This window comes from Pelmatolapia mariae, linkage group LG15 (genome assembly GCF_036321145.2).
Source record: "Pelmatolapia mariae isolate MD_Pm_ZW linkage group LG15, Pm_UMD_F_2, whole genome shotgun sequence".
Lineage (NCBI taxonomy): Eukaryota > Metazoa > Chordata > Actinopteri > Cichliformes > Cichlidae > Pelmatolapia > Pelmatolapia mariae.
Genome location: NC_086240.1, coordinates 4,666,047 through 4,687,792, shown reverse-complemented (window position 1 = coordinate 4,687,792; position 21,746 = coordinate 4,666,047). Strand labels below are relative to the sequence as shown.

Genomic DNA, 21,746 nt, shown 5'->3' with positions numbered 1-21,746 from the left:
TAAATGTAGCACGCGAAGGTACTGTGCATATGTGTATGCTAACCAGGGGCCCATCAGAGTAACATTAGTAATGATGACTGTCTGCAAAAGCCTCGATCTCGCTACATATAAGATTTCCAGCATTAGCAGGAAATCTCTGCCCTCAGGGACGGTATTAAAGGCGAGGCATGGAGATGACAAGGGAGAGAGGAAGAGACAGATGACTGCCGAGAGAAGAGGAGCTTCCTTCTCGAAAGCACTCATTGGTTTTTGGAAAAGATAGTAGCTGCGGTCGCTTCTGGCAGTCGCTAATGAGATGTGACAAGCTATAATTGATGAGTTTTAGAGAGGAGTGGAGAGGGAGGGAGGGGACAGACCGGAATGAGCTAAAGACAGGAGTTGAGGAGCTATGCTCACCCGCAGGAGCCATTGTACTCAAACTTTCCTTGGTTCAGCTGCATGGCCAGATCTGAGAGAAGAGTGAGAATGACAGGTGATTAGTAACTGCAATATATACACGCCAGTGTTTAAACATCAAAACAATCCAAATAAATGAATGACTAAAAAAGAAAACAAAAAAAACCCCCATCATTCAAAGACTGTGTGAATGTTTTCTGAATCTGAGTGAATGGGTTTGTAATATTTTCCCTGACTCTCCCTTAGCTCCAAGTCCCCAGACCCCTGCCTAAAGCCTCGCATATGCCCCACTCACAGCAGGCCATATGGTCTAATCTCTAATGCCTCTGGACATAGGACAGCAGCTGTTTCACTCCCTGTTAAGGTGTTTATATGGCAGCAACAGTTTGATAGTGTGTGTGAGTGTTTGTAAGAGGTCAGAGATAAACAGAGGTACGAATTCAGCTGCAGTTATTTAGCAATTTTGCACACACAAAAAGATATTGATTCTATTTAAATGAGCTGACCCTTAACACCAAATCCAAACCTGATATTTTTAGCAATTCAGAAACTCTTTCTTGGTTTTTTTCTGCATGAATATATTTGCAGCTGCAAGATGGTCGTTTCGTAGCTTCACAGTCAACCCTTCCCCACATGCAGAAGATGCTCTGAGCATGATCAGAGGGTTACTTGAAATTAGATTTGAGTGCGTATTTTGTAATATGAAGTTGCATATACTATGAGTGGTGTTGTATGGGTGAGTGTGAGGTTAGAGGTCCCATGTTGCATGCTGTGGTACCTGGGGTCTGGAAGTTGAGTGAGACCATCTGGCAGCCTGCGTTCCAGAAGATCTGAGGCATGTAATTACTGGAGTCCACCCGGCCCCCTTTGGGGTAGATACGGCTCATCTGACGCTTGTTGTAGCTGTGCTGAAGCTCAGGAAAATTTGGAAAAAAAAAGGGAGGGAGAACATGTGTGTTTCAACACATGTGTGTGCGTGTGTGCATTAAACAGACTGTACAACTATTTTTAGTGTGAACAGCTTGGGTCAAGCAGTCCCACTGGAGGGGAGAGAGAGGCTGTGTGTCAGCCCAAGCTACACAGGCTGAAAGCACACTGGGCTCTAGAGGCCTCAAGTTCTTTTCCGACAGCAGAGTGGAAACAAATATGGCTAAAAAACATCAGTTCTGAGCCGACGTTCAGCTCTCATTTAGGTGACCTCAATCTATAAAGTTCAAACTCAGATTTCATTGGAAATTTATGTCTCTTCATGCATCTCAGTAAAGTGTCTGAGCTGTTTCCCTTAAAGTCTCATAGAGTTTAAACTTAAAACCTAAACTTGGTGAAATCTGATGTTATGCTGATTAAAGTTAACATACATCCTGTAACGATAACTTAAATGTATCTACATTTTTCCTACCTTGACGTCCTTTTTTTTTTTTTTTTTTTTATAGCTGTTCTATTTTCTAGAAAAATCCAATGCAACTGGCTGATCTGACAAATGCTCAAAGGATACTTTACAAACTCAATGGCATTAGTCTTCAGATAGCCCAGGCCAACTGACTCGTTAAAAGATGACATGTTATGGTGGATATTCCTTTCTGAAAAACAAAAGAAAAGAAAAAGAAAAGTTGATTAACATTTATTTTGTCAGGCAGTAATTGACTGATTGTTCTATGATTAGGCTCTTACATCCACAGCAATAATAAAACAAAAAATCAAATTAAATTCAAATGAGAGCTAAAAGTTAAATCTCTCACCTTCAGCTACATCAAAACTCTGGAACTTGACCGGCTGTGCATAGTTGACCATGGCTGACAGATACGGGTGGATGTTAGTGGTGGCTCCCACATAGGTGTACTGAGCTATCAGAGCCTCTTCTAAGTCTTCTGCCACATCTACAGTCTGCACAGCACAAGCACACATACACATGGCTCAATAACCTAGTCTTATTCATCAGCCCAGAGACAGCAGTCAGCTTTTAGTGGGGTAAAAAGGGGACGGGATGGGCACTTGCCTTCTTGTTGTTGTCTTGGTCAGATGCTTCAGAGATGTCTGTGGCGTCGGTTGCTTCAGATATCTCTGTCACCTCATCTTCAGGTACCTAAGAACACATCCATACAAAACACCCATTAATGGGATTTTCGTGTTAGTGGTAGATTTGACTGAATTTGGGCCATAGTAGTCCAATGTCCTATATTTAGCAAATGGTACAGGAAAAAAAACTGTTACAGTTAGCTGTTTTAATCTCACCTGCCGGGGATGTATAACAAACCAGAGTGCTTCTCTGCAATGTCCACAGATTTGTTTTAGTGTTTCAGTAGCAAGTCGACACTCAAACCTACCTTCTTAATACTGTTGCTTTGCTCGTCATCTTTCCTTGAGCTGACAGCATTACTCTGAGAAACACTGTTGGATTCTTTCTCGCTGGTTGCTTCAGAAACACTGCTGGGGGCCTCTGAATTCAAATCCTTATCCTCTGCCTCTTTTTCTCCTACGCTCACATATACAGAACAACACAAATCAATAGCAAAGCTGATTTTTTTCCTCCAACATTAATATTTTACTTATTCCTTGGTGCATTTACTTTAACGAGTGTTTGCACTTGATGTTCTACTTTGCATTTTTTAGCATAAACCCATCGCTTACTGCTTGTACAAGAGAGGCTGTCACGCACATTACTACGATTTATTATTTCACATAGAAACACAGACTGTCAGACATCTGACCGTTCTCTGTGTCGTCTTCATTCTCCTCTCCCATAATGATAGCAGGGGTGTTTGTCTCTCCTGCCTCCATGTGTTTCTTGAAGGCCTCGAGCTGCTCTGTATTGCACACATACGCATGTTAAAGACAGACAAATCTCATAAAATCACATAATAGATGTGCTGTCTCTGTGCTGTATACGTACTCTGTTCGACTTCAGGTTTCAAGCGTTTGTTTTTGATGAGGATTTTCCGTTTGAGCTCACTTGGAGAGGGTAAAGGACGCCCAGGTTCAATCTGCCAAAGAGAAAAGAACTTTTACACTTAAGTAAATATGAGTATAACCCAATTAGAGCAAATTCTAAGAAATACTTTGTATCAGAAAGAGAGGATTTACCGGATAGTTCTCCAGAGGCTGTTTGAGGAGCAGGTCACCGAAGATCTCCTCGCAGTACTTGGCCATTTTGTACTGCTGAGGTTTACTAAGTAACACAGTCACAAAAATACATATCATGTCTATGTATTGATTATTTGTGAAAAATGTATGCAAATAAAAGCAATCCTTATGCATTAGATGTTTACTGCTTATAAATGTACCTGCAGTGATTTTCAAATGACAAAATAACAGGAAAGTCTGATGTGACAAATGCTGTCTCCTTAATGGCTTGGATAACATCCTGTGGCAGGAGAAGAAAAACATTAGGTGTGAGGAGGATGAATCAAAACAAGCCATCAAATGTTATATCAAACTCTCAACACAAGGGGGCAGACTTACATTATGAAATAGCATTAAAGCAGTAACAGAAAGACTGAACAAAGTTGTTTTCTTGTGTTCACCTTGAACAGGATATCTGTGCACATGGCCTTGCCATGAGTAATGATGGGTTCCTGGTCCTCTCCTTTCCCATCCCAGCAGTCCAGCTCCACACATCTAATGCAAAGCACACAGAAATGTCTCTGTCCTCAAACTGCACATGCAACTAAGCTTTAGCACTAACAGTGGATGATACATGTGTGTCTGTCAACCCATCCGAGTACACCATATTAACATAAATACCTGCATCCAGCCAGCAGGACCTGCCGGTACATCTCTACTGAGGACTTCCCTCCAAACTGTCGGCCTGTCAAGTACGTGTTGTGGGAGGAGCTGATGAAGTAATGGGCCAGCGGCTGGTCCATATCTTGGTACAGTTCCAGCCGGTCCAGGAACACTGGAGCATTTTCATCTGACATTAGGTACCGGCAGAACCCATCACTGGACATGTGACCTGAACAGAACAAGGAAGGACACGAGGGGCGTAACTTAGTGGTAGAATATTATTTATTGTTAAACTTTGTGAATATTTCTTTAAGGTGAAAGCAGTATAAAACTCTGAAAATATTACTGTAATTTTTTTATTTATTTTGGAAAAATGTAATATGTATTTGTAGAAGTGTTCTAATGTAAACTGAATATAAATGGCTTTTATAATTCACTCTCTATCACTAAGTATTATATTAATATATACATTTTTATCATTACTAACTCTGAATTCAGCACAAGGCATGCAAATGTCAGGCCATGCCTTCCTGTGTGTTTATATCAAAACAACAGCTACTTCATGTTTAACTACTGTAGATTCTTTTGGGAATCTAAATGTGTATTTAAAAAGCAGCAGAGCTATGTTTACAACTATTGCATCATGATGATAACAGGGGAAAAATAAACTCTGGCACTTGACAATAAATATTTAGTCCTGGAGAAAATGTGCCAACAATCTTGTTTTCCGTTCAAGGTAACACCTGCAGATGGCAGCAAAGCCTAAAACATCTCTCTCCCTCTGGTTTGCCCACACGGTTCTTTACCTTTCTTCTTCAGATCTTCGTCTCTCTCGTATTTCTCGATGATCTGCATGGCTCTCTTGGGGTCGTAGAATGGAAACAGAATCTCATTTAACCTTGGGTCGCGCTGGTTCTGTGAAGCGAAACACAAACGCAGTCATCCCTCTATTCATCGTCTCCAGTAATTTCCCAGCACAAATCTAATTTAGGACAAACGCATCTTGCGCTACACGCAGGATAGGAGCAAACTTATTACAATATGTTTACACTCTCAATTTGTTATGCCTGATCAAAGGTACTGAACTCAGGACTATGTGATTGGCTTTCATCACTTACTATTTAAGAACTATTATCTATATATCATTAGTATACACACAGGCACATAACATTTATACAGCAAGTACTAAAAGCACTGATCAAGGTGATTATTCTACGGCAATATAAAAAAAAACCTGTGAGCCACACTAACAGGTGCAGAGATTAAATGTTGCTTAAAAGCAAAGAATCACATGTGTTTGAGGGAATCAAGGTGGCATTTACAAAAACAACAGCAAACATTCAAACATCATGAACACGTCGCTGCCCACTCACAGAGCCAGGTGGGGAATTTAATCTGATTGGCGAGCCCAGAGCATGAAGCAGCGCAAACACGTGACTGCACAGCAGCAGGACCAGGCAGGTATTCAGCCACACAGAGGAGCACAGCCACAGAACACATATACGCACAGCAGGGAACGAGATGAACCGAGCAGGAAGCAACAGGATGGAAACCTCGACCCTCCCGTTGCTACGGCAACACCAATCAGACAGGGGGGGGAGAAGGAGGCAAGCCACGGTAGGGAGAACATGGGGAATGGGATGACGGTGGGCATGCAGAATAAGGGAGGTGGTTGAAGATGCCCTTGCAGGCCCACTCAAAGTTAAATGTTGTGTCCATCCAATTTGATTAAGGTGGACTAATGTGCAGTCGGGCCTGGGGGCAGGGCGACTTCTACCCCAGAGCAGGAGGAGAGTAAGAGCAGCAGGAGTTGCAGGGAAGGGCACACGCAAGCTAAATACATAGAGAAGTTAATGAATGATAAAGAGCTTACTTCATTCAGAAAGCTGACTAACTGGTCTACAGTTAAATAATCAGTTTTGTTCCCATTGCTGCAGAGAGATTAATTAGAAAAAAAAACAAAAACAAAATGTTATGCTCCTTAAAATCGAAACCCTCACAGTCATTCACACAGTCAGTTAAAATTAGAAAAGCCAGTCTTTACAGTTACATTACGCTTTTAGTAGTATCTTGTTAATCATCACTCTTCTTTGACTGTTGTCATTAGGTTGAACATAATTAATGTTGAACGGTGGAAGCAGGTTAGGCTGTCCAGACATAGTTAGTGCGGCAGGCACAGAAACATTTGTCCTGATTATTTCCAACATGATGCAGCAGCTCTCACTTGGGGAATATTTAAACAGATGATATCATTGTTCCACTCAGGCACAAGGTAACGCAGGTACAATACGATGCTGGGTAAGGGTAATGCTGTTAAGTGTGTATTCGGAGGATATTTTATTATTTTTAAGGTACAAAACAATTAAAAAGAGCAGACGAGATGAAACACTTACATTTTCTTGAAGAGCTCCTCTATATCTGTGCGAGGGCAGATCTTCTGTGTGAGCGCGTAAAAAATGTCAAAGGTAAAATCTGCTGGTTCAATCTCATCGTTCTGTAAAAGGTAAGTGAGAGAGTCATTTCCTCACAGTTTTCTTTTAGCGTAACAAACTCAGACACATCTGACTTCCAGTATTGTCTGACCTTTCCACTAGGAAGGCCCAGATCCTTCAGAGCCTGAAAGATCCCCTTCTCCGTTTTGCCTGATGCAAATGTCCGAGTGATGCTTTAAGAAGAGGAGGAGCATAAGGTGAAGATGAGTGAATGACATTGTATAACCCCCCCCCCCCCCCCCCCCCCCCAAAAAAAAAAAAAACCTACTTTAAACGCACTCTTACCCTCTTACAGGAATCTTCCCATTCACGTTGGTAAGGAAACACATTCTCATCCAACTAAACAAAAACAGGAAGTAGGATTAAGGCGTCTTACTGAAGAAGGCATACAGCCAAGTTATTACAACTGTGCTGCGATTTGCACTCACTGTTTCTTGAGGCATGTCATTGGACAGACGTTGTTGGCCTTAACGTTGTGAATCACTGACCTCAAACCCTCGATCCACTTCTGCAAACAAACAAGCACAAGTATTCAGGACACACATGCACACGTATACACACTCCTGCCACTTAAAACCACAACAAATTACATAGCATTCAAAAGAGCACCCAGTTTGCATTGTGTTTAGAGGTGAATGTCTTTGGGGAAATAAACAAGCAAATGAATTGCTCTTTAATCAACAGTCTTGTGATAGGGGCCTTGACAGGACCATCATTAACACGGACACAAAAAACACACACACAGCGATAAACAGCGACCTGTTGCAAGGCTACAAGGAGTGATGATAAACAGCTAGAGGAGGCCTGTGACTGCCCATGAATATGCTGCCTCATGCATCCATGTAAAGGCCACTGATAATCCGAACACTTCTGAGCCTCCTCTCTGAATGTCTGTCCCTCTTTGTGCTAAACCCTCCTCCACTTCCACAACAAATATCTACTGGTGTCATTATAAAAACATTAAATGCGATGGCTTGTGCAGCAGGGGCAGTCTGTTTGGGCCCGTGGTGTTCACGAAGCAGCGCGCTGATGTAAATATCTCTGTCATCTATTGAGGCCTGCTCTTTACTGTAGGGCCACCTGCATGCTGGGAGGGATGCTGATGGTGTCGCGGTGCGTTTATGTCTATATGTGTGCGCGAGAGAGATAAAGAGGGACTGTGTTTTTGACTGTGGGGGACGTGCTCATGTACTTTAACCTGTGAGTGTACGTGTTTGTGCTCCCTGCTGTGGGCTGCTGCATGAATATCATTGGCAGCCCCGTGGCACAAACAGCAGTTATAACACCCACCAGCATGAAGGGAAAAAACAAAAAACAAAAAAACACCCTCTCATGGGAAATGAATAAACACCAATCCGGTGGTGCCAAATAACAGATCTGTGCTCAAAAAACAAAAACCCCCAGCTTGTTTTAAAGCTACTGGTGATTTTAAATTTTTCTAAAAACTGATATCTGTAAAAACATTATGTACACCATGCGTTGTGTTCAGTTAAACTCATGGATAGTGTTGTGTCTCAGGGCTCTTTGGATCACTGATATCAATCTCAGACATAATTAGTTTGTCAGGTGAGCCCAATTAAAGGAAGTCTACTTAAGAAGGATGTTCCACTTTATTAAGCATGCCACAGGTTTAAAGCAATAATGGAAAGAAAAACAATCTCTGCTGCAGAGTGTCAAATAATGCAATGCCTTGGATAAGGTATGATAACATCAGATGTTTCACAAAAACTTAAGCATGATCATCGTACTGTGAAGAAATTTGTGGCTGATTCAGAGCACAGACGGGTTTGCACAGATAAAGGCATAATGAGGAAGGTTTCTGCCAGACAAGTTCATCGGATTAAGAGAGCAGCTGTTAAAATGCTATTACAAAGCTGCAAACAGATATTTGAAGCTGTAGGTGCCTCTGGAGTCCCATGAACCTCAAGGTGCAGGATCCTCCAGAGCAGGGGTGCCCAATCCCAGTCCTCGAGAGCTACTGTCCTGCAGCTTTTAGATGCATCCCTACTCCAACACAGCTGAATCAAATGGTTTGATTGCCTCTTCAGCATGCCATCAAGTTTGGCAAATGCCTGATAACAAGCCATTCATTTGATTCAGGTGTGTCGGAACAAGGATCCATCTAAAAGCTGCAGGACGGTAGCTCTCGAGGACTGGGATTGGGCACCCCTGCTCCAGAGGCTTGCAGTTGTGCATAAACCTGCCATTTGGCCACCCCTAACCAATACTGACAAGCAGAAACGGTTGCAGTGGGCCAAGAAATACATGAAGGTTAATTTGCAAACAGTCTTGTTTACTAATTTGCCATGTAACCCTGGATGGATGGTGTAGTGGACGGTTGTTGGATGGCCACCATGTCTCAACAAGCCTGCGACATCAGCAAGGAAGTGACACAGCCATGTTTTGGGGCAAAATCATGGGGAGAGAGCTGGTTGGCCCCTGAAGGTGTGAAAATGACCTCAGCAAAGTATGTAGAGTTTCTGACTGACCACTTTCTTCCATGGTACCCAAAGAAGAACAGTGCCTTCCATAGCAAAATTATCCTCATGCATGACAATGCACCATCTCATGCTGCAAACAACACCTCTGTGGCATTGGCTGCTATTGGCATAAAAGGAGAGAAACTCATGGTGTGGTTTCCATCCTCCCTCCTGTGGTTTCTGACCTCAACCCTATTGAGAACCTTTGCAGCATCCTCAAGCAAAAGATCTATGAGGGTGGGAGGCAGTTCACATCAAAACAGCAGCTGTGGGAGGCGATTCTGACATCTTACAAAGAAATCCAACCAGAAATTCTCCTGGTTCAATGGATGCAAGAATTGTGAAGGCTATGTCAAGGAAGGGGTCCTATGTTAACATGCAACTCGGCCTGTTAAGATATTTTGATTGAAATAGCTTTTAGTTTCAGTAGATATGACCTCTTAATGCTGCAAATTCAACAAATGACCATTTGCAGTTCTTTTTTGAAACTCTGTTGTGCATAATAATTCGGAACAGAGAATTTTGTGTTATTTTATTTTTTGCAAAAACATTTATCTTTGGGAGGTTTGTTCAATTAAAATTGATGACTTTAAAATTATACTGACTGTCATTTGCATCGAGTATGTAGGAAAGTCAGCGACAAATATCAAAAAATTTTAGTCAAGGCTAGCGTGGTGCTTTGATTTTCAGTCATTCTTGTTGTTTTGTGGCACCTCTTAATTTTTCTCAGAAACTATTGTGAATGACAAACTATTATTTGCCATTGTGTTTAAAAGAAAATAAAGTATAAGTCATATGTTTTAAACTAATCTGGCAGACATCTGTCAGGCTGAGAAAACGTACTCCAGGTGACAAAGTGGTTCTTCCTTTGGTTACATGTCCTCTAAAGATATGAAGAGTTTCTTTTAATCCCAAATCTTCATCTTTACCAAAATGATTGAGCACAATTATGGTCATGTTCATTATATTGCATGCTGTCAACATAGCCTATGAAAATACCAAAGCTAGCATAGAAATGACAAAGAAGTATTGTCTGTGTGTTGAACAGGAACTAATAGAACTTCTTTCCTTCCACAGAAACGAGTATTGAGACTAACCAGATATTCCTACTTGGAGTCTTTTTATAGGACTCAGTCAAGGGGGGAAAAAGAAGAAAAAAAACACCTTTTTTGAAGTATAATAAACACTGACTTTAACTTCTCTTACGGTGATGTTTTTGTATTATGCCAAAAGTAGCAGGTTATTTTTGGGGCTCATCCAAGTCATCATTCTTCAAATATAGAACAATGAAGAAGTGCAAGACAACAAGAGAAAAGCAGCAGCGAAAGCAGCAGGAGGAATACAGAACAGAGATGCTGTGAATCATTCCAGATGCATCTATTTATTCAATGAATCAAGGCCTTGTGTAGGAGCTGGCATATTAACCCTGGCTTTCCTTTCTGAATTGAGAATCTGTTGTGGCTGGGTGGTCTTTTAATCTTTACATCTACATTGTTGTGGAAATGTTGAAATTACTCAGACAGGTGCTAAGCAGAGTTTACCTCGAGGGCAGAAAAATGAAGTAGTGGTTAAGCTCCTACAAGCAGCCTCACTGTGCTCTCTACTTTGGAGCTCTAATGTGTACAGTATGAGTAGGCAGACAGAGCGAACAGGGAAGGCTGCAGGATAGCAGGTATCTGACACTATCACGGGATAATGCCTGGACGGGACTAAGCACCAACCTCCAAGGTTTAAAAATCCACACATGCCAAAGTACCAAAAACTGTACTTCCATAAGTGGCCACACGAGGCAGACGCCCAACGTGACTCTTTCCCTGTAGACTCCCAACAAAAATGTCAAATTTCACAACCTGACAGACAAAAAACTATAACTTTGGTCTATAGTTACCCATCCATAACAGCTCTGTGTAGGTGATTTTTGTTTTAGGTCTGTTTCACCTTAAAGCTTAAAGCTAAGTGCCTGACTGATAAGATTGGCAGGTGGACACCAATTCAACTAACTGCTTGGTAGGATTCACGTCACTCACATGTGTTTGTGGCCTGGGTGACTTGTGGAACATCATTTAATGCTGTGTGGTTAATTGTATCAAGAGCCATCTAAGAAGTTCCTGTTTTGCTAAGTAAATACAATCTATGCATGCATTTTGCTAACCATTGTTCTAGGATTGGTTGACAACTTGTAAAAACAAAAAAACAAAACAGAAACGCCCCAAATGCTAATATTTAAGGCATCAAAACAGGACTTCACAGCCGGGTGGGTGACGTCATGGTGCCTACATCATTTACATCTTTTACATACAGTCTATGTAGTTTACAGTGAATTTTTGTCCAGACTACATATGCTTTGTGGCCATTGATTAAATCCATCTAAATTCATCAAAACACCTTTTTTTAACCTGTGATGCACTTAAAAAGTGTCACAAGTTAGATATTAGCCGGAAGCTACATAAGTGCCTTTTGTCACTGAAAGGTATATTGTGAGTGAAGAAAATCATGGTATATTGGCATACACAGCTGTCCATTACATCTGTTATATTGTCAAAATATTTCAAACTGCAACACTCCAATCAAATCTCAAGGTCAGCACTCCATCTTTATCGTTTGTATAAAGCAGCAGAAATATGGGGAGGGCATGCATTTACCCTGGCTGTCTCTGGGTTCTCTGCCACCATGAACATGAAGTTGAGATTGACCAGGTCTGTGCCACTGCAGATGCAGATGATGCAACCCTCCAAGTCTGTTTCTGTCTTTCCAGTGGCCTCAAATGATGACAGGATCTTAGGGTCCTGAGGACACAGCATCAAAGGCAGAGATTAGTATAGAAATGATGGATAAATAGCTGATCAAAATTACATGCTAAGACGGAGACCTAAACATAAAACTAAAAAAAAAAGATAAGATAGAATAATTAAGCAACAGAGCTCTTTAGATGTTTGAAAGCATTTCTGCTGCTTTAAGTTTAAGTAGGGGAAATATTTCAACATTTATAGACCTTTAGTTCTTTTTCTCAGAATAAACTACATCCCAGCACACCTTAGCCTGATATAACTGTAATGTCTGTTTTACCAGTTTAACAGAAAAATCCACAAAAGGATTTTCTCACTATCAAAAACACCACTCCTTCCTCTCTCATCTTCTCAATCAGATTTCCTGTCTGCCACCATTGCCACCGTGGAAGATAGTAATGCTTATATGTTACGTGATTGAATTAACAGCAACAGGCAACAGGCTATGCCACTTTAAAATCTCAGCCTGCAATCATCCAATCCCATTCATCTCTTCTCTCTCATTGGATTACTTGAAACAGCTCTCCAGGCTTGTGTAACCATGTTAGCCTCTGAGGAGAAGCCCGGCTATCAGTTGTCTGCACTGTACAGAACAGCATAGGGCGCATGAGCCGCCATCAGACTGCAGAATCTATATACGTGCCCTCACATACGTACATAAACACACAGCCACACAGGACCAAACAAAGGCGCTCCAATCTGTTGTCAGCAGTACGACTTGAGACTCTCCTGTTAGGCTTCTGCCTTCTAATTGGTTTGCATACAAATTAGAAGGCAGCATGCCCATGGATATTCCAATAACAGCTTTCATAATTCATATAGCTGGTATGACGCTAAATACCACAATATAATGTGTCACTGTCAAGGCTACATAGCATGAATCGATATTTAATATACAGAGGAACCATGTGGTTTGGGTTTGTGCATATCCGCCTCTGTAACTGCTTAATAGAAAACTGATTGGTTGCCAGCTGTAATAATTCACAGGGCACCATGGCTATTTTAGAGTCCGTTTCCTATTATGGGATAAGGAAAAGTCATTCTGACGGAGACAGAACATCTTATACCGTTGATCTTTTATTCCTGTAGTATGAACTCCATAACCCAGCGGTTTTCTGACAGCGTATCACCACATAGCTGAAAGAACAATTTTTCAATACTACTCTCTCGGTCAAAAGCACAATCCACAGCTGCGAGAAAGTTCAGTAAGAACCTGTGGCGAAACTCAGAGTTGTATAAATATTGATGAGCTGAATATTTCATGTTTATGTTCTGCTAGTGCCCTGTGTGAATCTGTATTTGAAAGCAAATCTCAGCAGTAAGAACTCAACCGGGAGTCCCAAAACAGTCATTATATTGATAGAAAAAGCCACTGTAGCCTTGGCTAATTTAGGCATGAATAATAACCTGAAGTGGCAGTCTCTCTAGATTTTACCAGGAGTACCTCTGTGGGACTAAAAGATGGAATGTTTGATGCGGAGGGTGAGAGTGTGAATTTTGTGAAGGCAGAAGTGAAGAAATGGTCTCTCCTGAGTTCTTACCTTTGGGACGGCACCAACGCGAATACTGTTGATGAGAGAACACTCCAGAACCTGACCTTCCTGCAGGAGACCAAAAATGATGAAAAGAAAGGGAAAAAAGAAGTAGATGAAGAGGGGGAGAATAAAAGTCTAGAAGAAAAACAATTTCTAATAGTCAGCAAAGCACAAGCACCACAACCTCTCAGCAACATGGGTGATTGCAACCCAGAAATGAGGAAGTCTCCTTTGTGCGTTGCGAATAGCTGTTTTAACACCATTTGATTTAATTACAAAGTTCGAGTCTGCAGTATATGAGGATAAACATATTAACAGGTTGGACTGTTGCAGAGGTGCTTTTTGCCACCAGGCATGCAGCTGCTTGGGGTCCCAGCGCATTGGCGGGCTCCTGAGAACAGAGAGGCTTATACTGCCGCAGTTTGTAACATCAGTTGAAGAGGCCTGATCACCTTTGGGGCCCAACCTGACTCCATTCACCCCAGTTGCAGAAGGTGTGCATGAAATGAATGCTGCTAAACTATTTGTAACTCTGGGGGAGGAAATTAATATCAAAATCTATTGCAAGATTTGCAAAATGTTAGCAGTAAAATGGAAGTTATGAAAGTTCGGTGCATGCTTGTATATTTTCTGAACTTTCTGAGAAATACACAAATAGTGTGCCACCGAACTATTTCTAAAACCACTAAATGGGAAAACAAATCATCCTAATCAGAGTTATTTTTCCAAGTAGAGGAACTTCAGATGCACCTCATAGAGGGTTTTAGACAGTCACAAAAAAATTTAGGAATGTTATAATCCAGTGGCTGGCAAATGAGACCATGCTAGTACTAAAAACTGCAGTTTTTAGTACTAGCCAGCTGTAGGTAGGTCCTATGTGCTAGGCTTCATCTTAGCTAGTTTAAAATCATCCAACAAGAGCTACTGAACATATCTGCAACAAATTAATCCAACTATCGGATAAACATCTGATAAACATTGTCTATTGCCCAATGCTAATCAGTATTAGCCTAAATACTAGTGCTTACACTTAAATCTTTTCTCTATATTTTAAGTTTGTTATATTATATACATATATTTAATGTGCTTCATTTATAGAGTTTTTATTTACTTGCATGTACCTTTTTCAGAGTCAAATGGTCAGAAATACAGAAAAAAATAAAAACAACTGACTCTTCCCTTGCATGCCTTTTTAAATACTTTACCTACTCCATGTGGATCCTGTCTTATACATTTCTATTTAGAGGATCCTCTCGAAAATCCTAGAATACACACGGGTCATGATGTGGAAGTCGTACCTTTCCCTCACTCTTCCAGGTGATGAAAAAACCGTACTCGTCCACTTTCATGTGGCAGTTGGGCTCAAAGATGTATGGGTCCTGCAGCGAGGAAAAATTATTATTTCTAAGCAATGAGGCCATATTAATCAAAGGTTTTATTTGACACAGCAAGACATTAAACAGTCAACCTGTTTAACAAACACAGGAATTATGCAATCAGACAACCAGATGTAGCTCTTATTCATTTTACAAGATATACCTGCCTGTCTAAGAACACACACTCAAACATACTTTCACAAAGAATGCACAAATACGCTCAGTATGTACACGCAGGTTGCCCGTAGGGGAGATGAAGCCTGTTGTCTAAGGCAGATTAATGTGACCACCTTTAGCTGTTAAATGCAAACATCAATGCAGTTGGAACACATTTCCGGGTTATAGAGACGAACAGGAGGTAAAAGTGTATTAGCCTAGCTACTGTGATGCTACTGCACACATCGTTCAACAGGAGTGTTGGTGGAGGAAATCGACTAACCTTAGCCACCTTGTCCTACCCAAACAATCTTACCATCAATTCAATCAGCTGGAAGATCTGTGTGTGTGCCGACAAATATGTGTATTTTTTCCCCACTCCACTCAAACAACACATCTGAGAAAGCTAAAAACATAAGAGAGAAATAAACTAGAATAGGAGAAGGCTGCTGGGTCACTCTAATATTAGCAGTAGGGAACAGTGTAACACACTCGTGTACACACTCATACACACGTGATTTATTATTTCAGGATGTTGCTGCTATGAGATACGCAGCTGCAAATAGGACTGAGCTGGCTTGTTACTTGGCTCTTACCCTGACATCTAAAACCCTCAAAAAAACCCTCACAAGAATAATCTTATTTCCATTTAGGAAACAGTGAGACTGCTGTAAGTGCAGATAAAAGCTTGAGTCTCTTTCATCTGAATGAAGAGTGACAGAGTGTTCGGTGTTAGATATATAGCCACCTCGATGAAGGAGATGGTTTCAGATAAACCTCAACTGTTGAGGACATACAACAGTATCACATTCCACTGCTTTTAGCTTTACTGTAGTAAGTCTAAAATTATATGTGTGTGTGTGTGTGTGTGTGTGTGTGTGTGTGTGTGTGTGTGTGTGTGTGTGTGTGTGTGTGTGTGTGTTGCCTATTGATCGTGCCTCTTATTTTGAACACAGATCCTCAGATCATTTTGAAGTCTTTTACCCTTGGTCTAAATTTCCAAATCAATATTAGAAAGTGATAATTAATCTGCCCGGTGTAGGCTTAACAGCTGTATCTATAAATATGATATATGATGCTTTTAACAAGTACAGTCAAAAACAAAGTACACCTTCTGTAAATTTGTCAGTATCAGTACATGAAATCATCTTTTCTGTGACTTTATCGTTCTCTCACATTGTTGTGGAGGAATTACGGCTTACTATTTATGCTTGTTTAGGTCATTGAGGTTTGTGGGCATATCCTTATGCACAGCTTTCTTAAAATCCCACTACAGTATTTAACCCAGGTTGAGGTCTGGACTCTGACTGGGTCATTGCAACAAGTTGATTTTTTTTCCAGTCATTCTGTTGAATCTTTGAATCGCTGCTGTGTTTGTGATCACAGTCCTGTTCCATGACCCAGTTTAAGCAGAACTTTATCTGTCAGACAGGTGCCCTCACATTTGATTTTAGAATACTTTGCAGTCAGTGAGTCCATGAGACCATGAACTCATCCGTCTACCAAAGCGCTCAGGTCCTGTGGCTGCAAAACAAGCAGCAATGGAAGGAATCCAGCATTTTGGCTTAGTTATCATTAAATAAATAATGAGTTTTCCATTTTGTATTTTGTTAGATTATTATTATTACGCCTCGATACGTAAAACCTTAGAATTCAAAGAGGGTGTGCTTTCTTTGCGCCATGACTGTAAATGCTTATGTGTGTTTTCTGTCTCATTTGTTTTCATTCGTCTCAGTCTACCTTCATCAGCCGTCAATATGAGGCTGCATAGTTTCCATGGACACCAAACATCAACCAGATCTTAAATGATTGATTTCCACTCAGTGAGATAATGAATGAAACACACACACACGGGAAGCTCTTTGGCTATTTGCATAATGGATTACATAGGATATCTTTCACCTTTTACATCAATGCCTCTGGACTCTTAAAGAGGACAAATTCATATGAAATATCTCATTAAAGGATACAAACTAATTATTGAAAATCCATAGTACACTACAGAGTGTAGAGCTAAAGAGAAAAACAAAGAGTGAGACGCAAACTTGGAAACATCTCCATCTATTCGAGGACATGAATAAGATGGCAACGAAAGCATTCTGGGGACCTTAAGTTGTTTTAGAAAGCCATCTTATGTAACGATATGAGCTGAGAGGCTCTATATAACAATAGCTGTCCCCTATGAAGCTTTGAATTGCACTCGTACAAACACACATACAGGCACACTGACCCACATGCACATTACCTGCCACTACCATCTGTCACTCAGTGGGGCTTCAGTCACTAGAGACTGTTCTTGTGGCAAAAAATAAAATCCATGCTGTTTAGCATATGCTTTTTGCACACTGAGATGCTTGCGCCCCGCATCCTTTGTAATTTCCAGGCAGCAGTGCTTTGCTCACACAAACACAAACACATGCCCACACTGACACAAAGTATGACTGACAGTGTTTTATAAATGAGACGCATTGCTGCTTCGTGTTTACGATAACAGCGAGGAACATGAGCTGACAACCAAAATAACTATTGATTTATGAATGAAGGACTGTAGCTCTGTATTTTTCTCCTGAGATGCATCAGTTTGAGTTGATATTGTTTAGAATATAATCATTAATGAGAAAAATTCACAGCACTAAGAGGGGAGTGGTATGTCCCAAGTGTCATTATTAATTTTAACCGACTGACAGAGCTTGACCTTATTACCATTCAGGCCAGACCTAACCTTGTCCTGTCTAAGCTTGGCTCAAATTCACAGCAGCAACACACTGAGGACTCTGTTCAGAAGCATGCTGGCCCAGTTTCACCGCTCACTGTGACATGGCTTTGGATTTGATGATGCCTTTCCGTACACTCGCAAGCTTTTTTCTCTGCCTAAGAGGGATCCTCCTCCCCCAGCTGATGCCCACATAAACGGAGAGGACTGAGGGGATTTCCTGATGTGTGCAGGGGTAAATGTAGGTCTCTGTGTGTGTGCGTGACTGTGACACACTTTGCCTTTGCTCGTCCAATGTCCTAGCTAGGTGTCCTGATTAAGTTTGTCTGAGGAAATGTGGGCAAAAAAAAAAAAGGCAGGAGGATATACGTGGTGGTCACATACATGCAAGTGCATACAAAGATATATGGAAGCAATGAATTTGCTTGTGGCTGTAACTGAGCATTTATTGGTTATAATTCAACTTTTTTTTTCAGCTTTTAAATGATCTATTTATATTTTCTAGCTCACATTTTTTCTGGTTTTTATTTGTGGTGGTGTTTTGCATCCTCCTTTGTGCAGCTCCAAACTGGGTCCTGAGCCAGTACAGACAGAATAACCTAGCAGGAATGGTGCTTAAGTCACATATATAATCAATCAATCTAAAAATATTAAACAACAATAACAGATTTCACACTACAGCCTGACCGATATGTCAGCTGGCCGATATGATCAGCCAATTTTAGCTATTTGTCGCTCTGCTGATATCAGTATGTATAATGGCCAAAAAATTAAAATGACAAAATTGAAGAAGAAATAGAAGAAACAACCTTCAACTATGTTTTGTGTGTTGATGTTGCACAGTTCGTGTATGAGGGGGCACTCTGCAACTGTTGGCAACACGTTGCAATGATCCAAGCAGTTGGCCACAGTGTTAAAGAGTAAACAAATAACTGCACATAAACAGATTTCCCAAACATTTGTTAAGTTTTGTTTGTCTGAAAGAAAAAAAAATTAGCTGATACATCGCCATATTGGGTTTTTAAATCACCACATGCCTGTATCAGTATTGGCCTTTAAAATCCTATAATTGGTCGGGCTCTATTTCACACTGTAGTGAAAAAGTAAGAGATCTCACGTGGCTCATGTAAATCCTCTTTTGCTGCAGCAGAGCCTCCACAGGACATTTCCTGTAGCTCATTAAAAGAGTTGCACAACTCCTCTTAACAAAACACTTTTTGAGCTTATTTATTTTTTTGGGACGTCTTACTTGAAAATCTGTCTTTATGTTTTGCTACAGCATCTTTAGGCACTGGAATTGAGAACCGGTAATCAAAAGCCTCTAAGCTTATCATTTTCTTTTATCAGCACTCGTAGGTTTTTCTTACAGTGGGTTAGGGCATATAATAAAGCAATGATGTCATGTGGCAGTGGAGCTTCTGCACGCCTGAGTGACTGTATATGAAAGCAGCACTGTTCTCAGAGTCAGAGAGATAAACACAGTTATGCAGGCACCCCCATTTTGCCGCCTTTCCCCACTTTGTGCATTTCTAAAATTGGTCCTTACATAAACCAATTTTCTTTGGAATTATGGCAATCCTAAAACTTTTTTAGCATGTGCATAATTTTTTATAGTGTGCTACTTAAGACCCTCAGTGGGCGTGTTGCGGACAAGCAGTCGCCATGCCGAAGCATCTTAATGAGCCTGATCAATGTGGCCTGTCTACAGCTAGAACTGTGACTACACCAGTGATGATATAAACCGAGGCCTCTGTTCTGTGTGTATGTGTGCGCTTGTATTACTCATGGTGTGGGAATATAAATGTCTTTCCATTGTTGCACTGTGGACCCGTCTTGGATATTTTTGAGAAAAAAAACAAAAACAAAGGCAGCATAATATAAATCATTACATTTAGAGACTAAAACTTCATTTAAAACTTGGTATTCTAAATGTATGAAAACAAAGACTCTGCTCCGTGTGTGGATGTGTGCATTTGTCCAACTAATGGCTGAGCCGGGCACAGTCATTAAGGTCTAGGATGATAACAGGGCAGAGCAAATAATCTATGGTGGTATCAGCAGGGAACACTTACAAACAGATAGCTTAGCATTGGCTAAACTTTCACCACTTCACTGAGAATACTAAAAGCCTCTTATTTTTAATCAATTACTCAATCCAGGAAAGTGTCATATTTACCTCATCAAACCTGTCGAAAGAGGCGCCTTCCTGCATGAACTCAGGCAGGTGCTTCTCCCAGTTGAATTCGTAGGACTTTGTCATGGCTGCTCACAAATCTGAGAAACAAACAAAAGAGGAGTAGACACACAAGGAAAGAGACAAACACAGACAAAGAGTATGTTAGAAAAGGATGCTCGCTCTCCAGGGGCTCATCCAAAAATATCCTCTTGAGAGAGTGAGAACAACTTACATATATAACAACCAACCAATGAACAAGCTCCAAAGACAGAATTTAGGAAAAATATTGATTTATCATTTAGGATTTTTCAGAGATTTAAAGCACCCTCTCTGCTATGGAGCTGCAATTAGCAGTGAAACAGAGTAAATAGAACAAGCAAAAGGAATATGGGCAAATGACATCAGAGGACAACCGCTGCGTGGGACCAAGCAGGAACCTCCAGGGCTGAAAAATGAAGCCCATGGCAAAGTGCCTAAAGCTGCAGTACCTCAACTGTCCACTTGAGACGATCTCAAAAAGTGAGTTAAAAAACAACAACAGCTGTACAGAAAATGAGTTTGTTTGTTTTTTTAATTCACCCATTTGAGGTTGTTTTTTTGGGGTTGTAGCTGCTTTGACTGTCGAGGTTGCCAACACAGGCGTCTTTAGCTAGGCTTCACGTCAGCTAACTGGAATCAACTGTGTAGTGTTGGTACCTATTTAGAACATTTTTAATAGACCTACCTGATAAAATGGAGTTTTTAAATTGTAATAACAGCCCATCCAAGCTATGTGATTCAGATAATACAGGTCCTTCTCAAAAAATTTGCATATTGTGATAAAGTTCATTATTTCCTGTAATGTACTGATAAACATTAGAATTTCATATATTTTAGATTCATTACACACAACTGAAGTAGTTCAAGCCTTTCATTGTTTTAATATTGATGATTTTGGCATACATAACTCATGAAAACCCAAAATTCCTGTCTCAAAAAATTAGCATATCATGAAAAGGTTCTCTAAACGAGCTATTAACCTAACCATCTGAATCAACGAATTAACTCTAAACACCTGCAAAAGGTTCCTGAGGCTTTTAAAAACTCCCAGCCTGGTTCATTACTCAAAACCGCAATCATGGGTAAGACTGCCGACCTGACTGCTGTCCAGAAGGCCATCATTGACACCCTCAAGCAAGAGGGTAAGACACAGAAAGAAATTCCTGAACGAATAGGCTGTTCCCAGAGTGCTGTATCAAGACACCTCAGTGTGGCAGAAAACGCTGCACAACGAGAAGAGATGACCGGACCCTGAGGAAGATTGTGGAGAAGGACCGATTCCAGACCTTGGGGGACCTGCGGAAGAAGTGAACTGAGTCTGGAGTAGAAACATCCAGAGCCACCGTGTACAGGCGTGTGCAGGAAATGGGCTACAGGTGCCGCATTCCCCAGGTCAAGCCACTTTTGAACCAGAAACAGCGGCAGAAGCGCCTGACCTGGGCTACAGAGAAGCAGCACTGGACTGTTGCTCAGTGGTCCAAAGTACTTTTTTCGGATGAAAGCAACTTTTGCATGTCATTCGGAAATCAAGGTGCCAGAGTCTGGAGGAAGACTGGGGAGAGGGAAATGCCAAAATGCCTGAAGTCCAGTGTCAAGTACCCACAGTCAGTGATGGTCTGGGGTGCCATGTCAGCTGCCGGTGTTGGTCCACTGTGTTTTATCAAGGGCAGGGTCAATGCAGCTAGCTATCAGGAGATTTTGGAGCACTTCATGCTTCCATCTGCTGAAAAGCTTTATGGAGATGAAGATTTCATTTTTCAGCACGACCTGGCACCTGCTCACAGTGCCAAAACCACTGGTAAATGGTTTACTGACCATGGTATTACTGTGCTCAATTGGCCTGCCAACTCTCCTGACCTGAACCCCATAGAGAA

The 21,746-nt window shown here is 41.0% G+C and overlaps 1 protein-coding gene across 4 annotated transcripts in view; it reads right to left on the bottom strand.

Annotated features, from left to right (window-relative positions):
* The window catches only part of LOC134642893 (1-phosphatidylinositol 4,5-bisphosphate phosphodiesterase beta-4-like), a 66,319-nt gene that overhangs the window by 11,294 nt on the left and 33,279 nt on the right, over positions 1 to 21,746 (bottom strand). For all 4 annotated transcript variants that reach the window (XM_063494959.1, XM_063494963.1, XM_063494960.1 and 1 more), the window contains 22 exons: positions 19,834 to 19,931; positions 14,711 to 14,791; positions 13,419 to 13,478; positions 11,734 to 11,877; positions 7,040 to 7,119; positions 6,897 to 6,950; positions 6,703 to 6,784; positions 6,513 to 6,613; positions 5,993 to 6,050; positions 4,926 to 5,034; positions 4,138 to 4,348; positions 3,918 to 4,011; positions 3,678 to 3,757; positions 3,478 to 3,562; positions 3,287 to 3,377; positions 3,105 to 3,200; positions 2,721 to 2,869; positions 2,393 to 2,479; positions 2,136 to 2,280; positions 1,892 to 1,976; positions 1,175 to 1,299; positions 397 to 448 (listed from right to left, as the gene is read on the bottom strand). In XM_063494959.1, coding sequence (XP_063351029.1) covers positions 397 to 448; positions 1,175 to 1,299; positions 1,892 to 1,976; positions 2,136 to 2,280; positions 2,393 to 2,479; positions 2,721 to 2,869; positions 3,105 to 3,200; positions 3,287 to 3,377; positions 3,478 to 3,562; positions 3,678 to 3,757; positions 3,918 to 4,011; positions 4,138 to 4,348; positions 4,926 to 5,034; positions 5,993 to 6,050; positions 6,513 to 6,613; positions 6,703 to 6,784; positions 6,897 to 6,950; positions 7,040 to 7,119; positions 11,734 to 11,877; positions 13,419 to 13,478; positions 14,711 to 14,791; positions 19,834 to 19,917 — 2,153 coding nt within the window. In that variant the 5' untranslated portion in view covers positions 19,918 to 19,931. The remainder of the gene's footprint in view (positions 1 to 396; positions 449 to 1,174; positions 1,300 to 1,891; positions 1,977 to 2,135; positions 2,281 to 2,392; positions 2,480 to 2,720; positions 2,870 to 3,104; positions 3,201 to 3,286; positions 3,378 to 3,477; positions 3,563 to 3,677; positions 3,758 to 3,917; positions 4,012 to 4,137; positions 4,349 to 4,925; positions 5,035 to 5,992; positions 6,051 to 6,512; positions 6,614 to 6,702; positions 6,785 to 6,896; positions 6,951 to 7,039; positions 7,120 to 11,733; positions 11,878 to 13,418; positions 13,479 to 14,710; positions 14,792 to 19,833; positions 19,932 to 21,746) is intronic.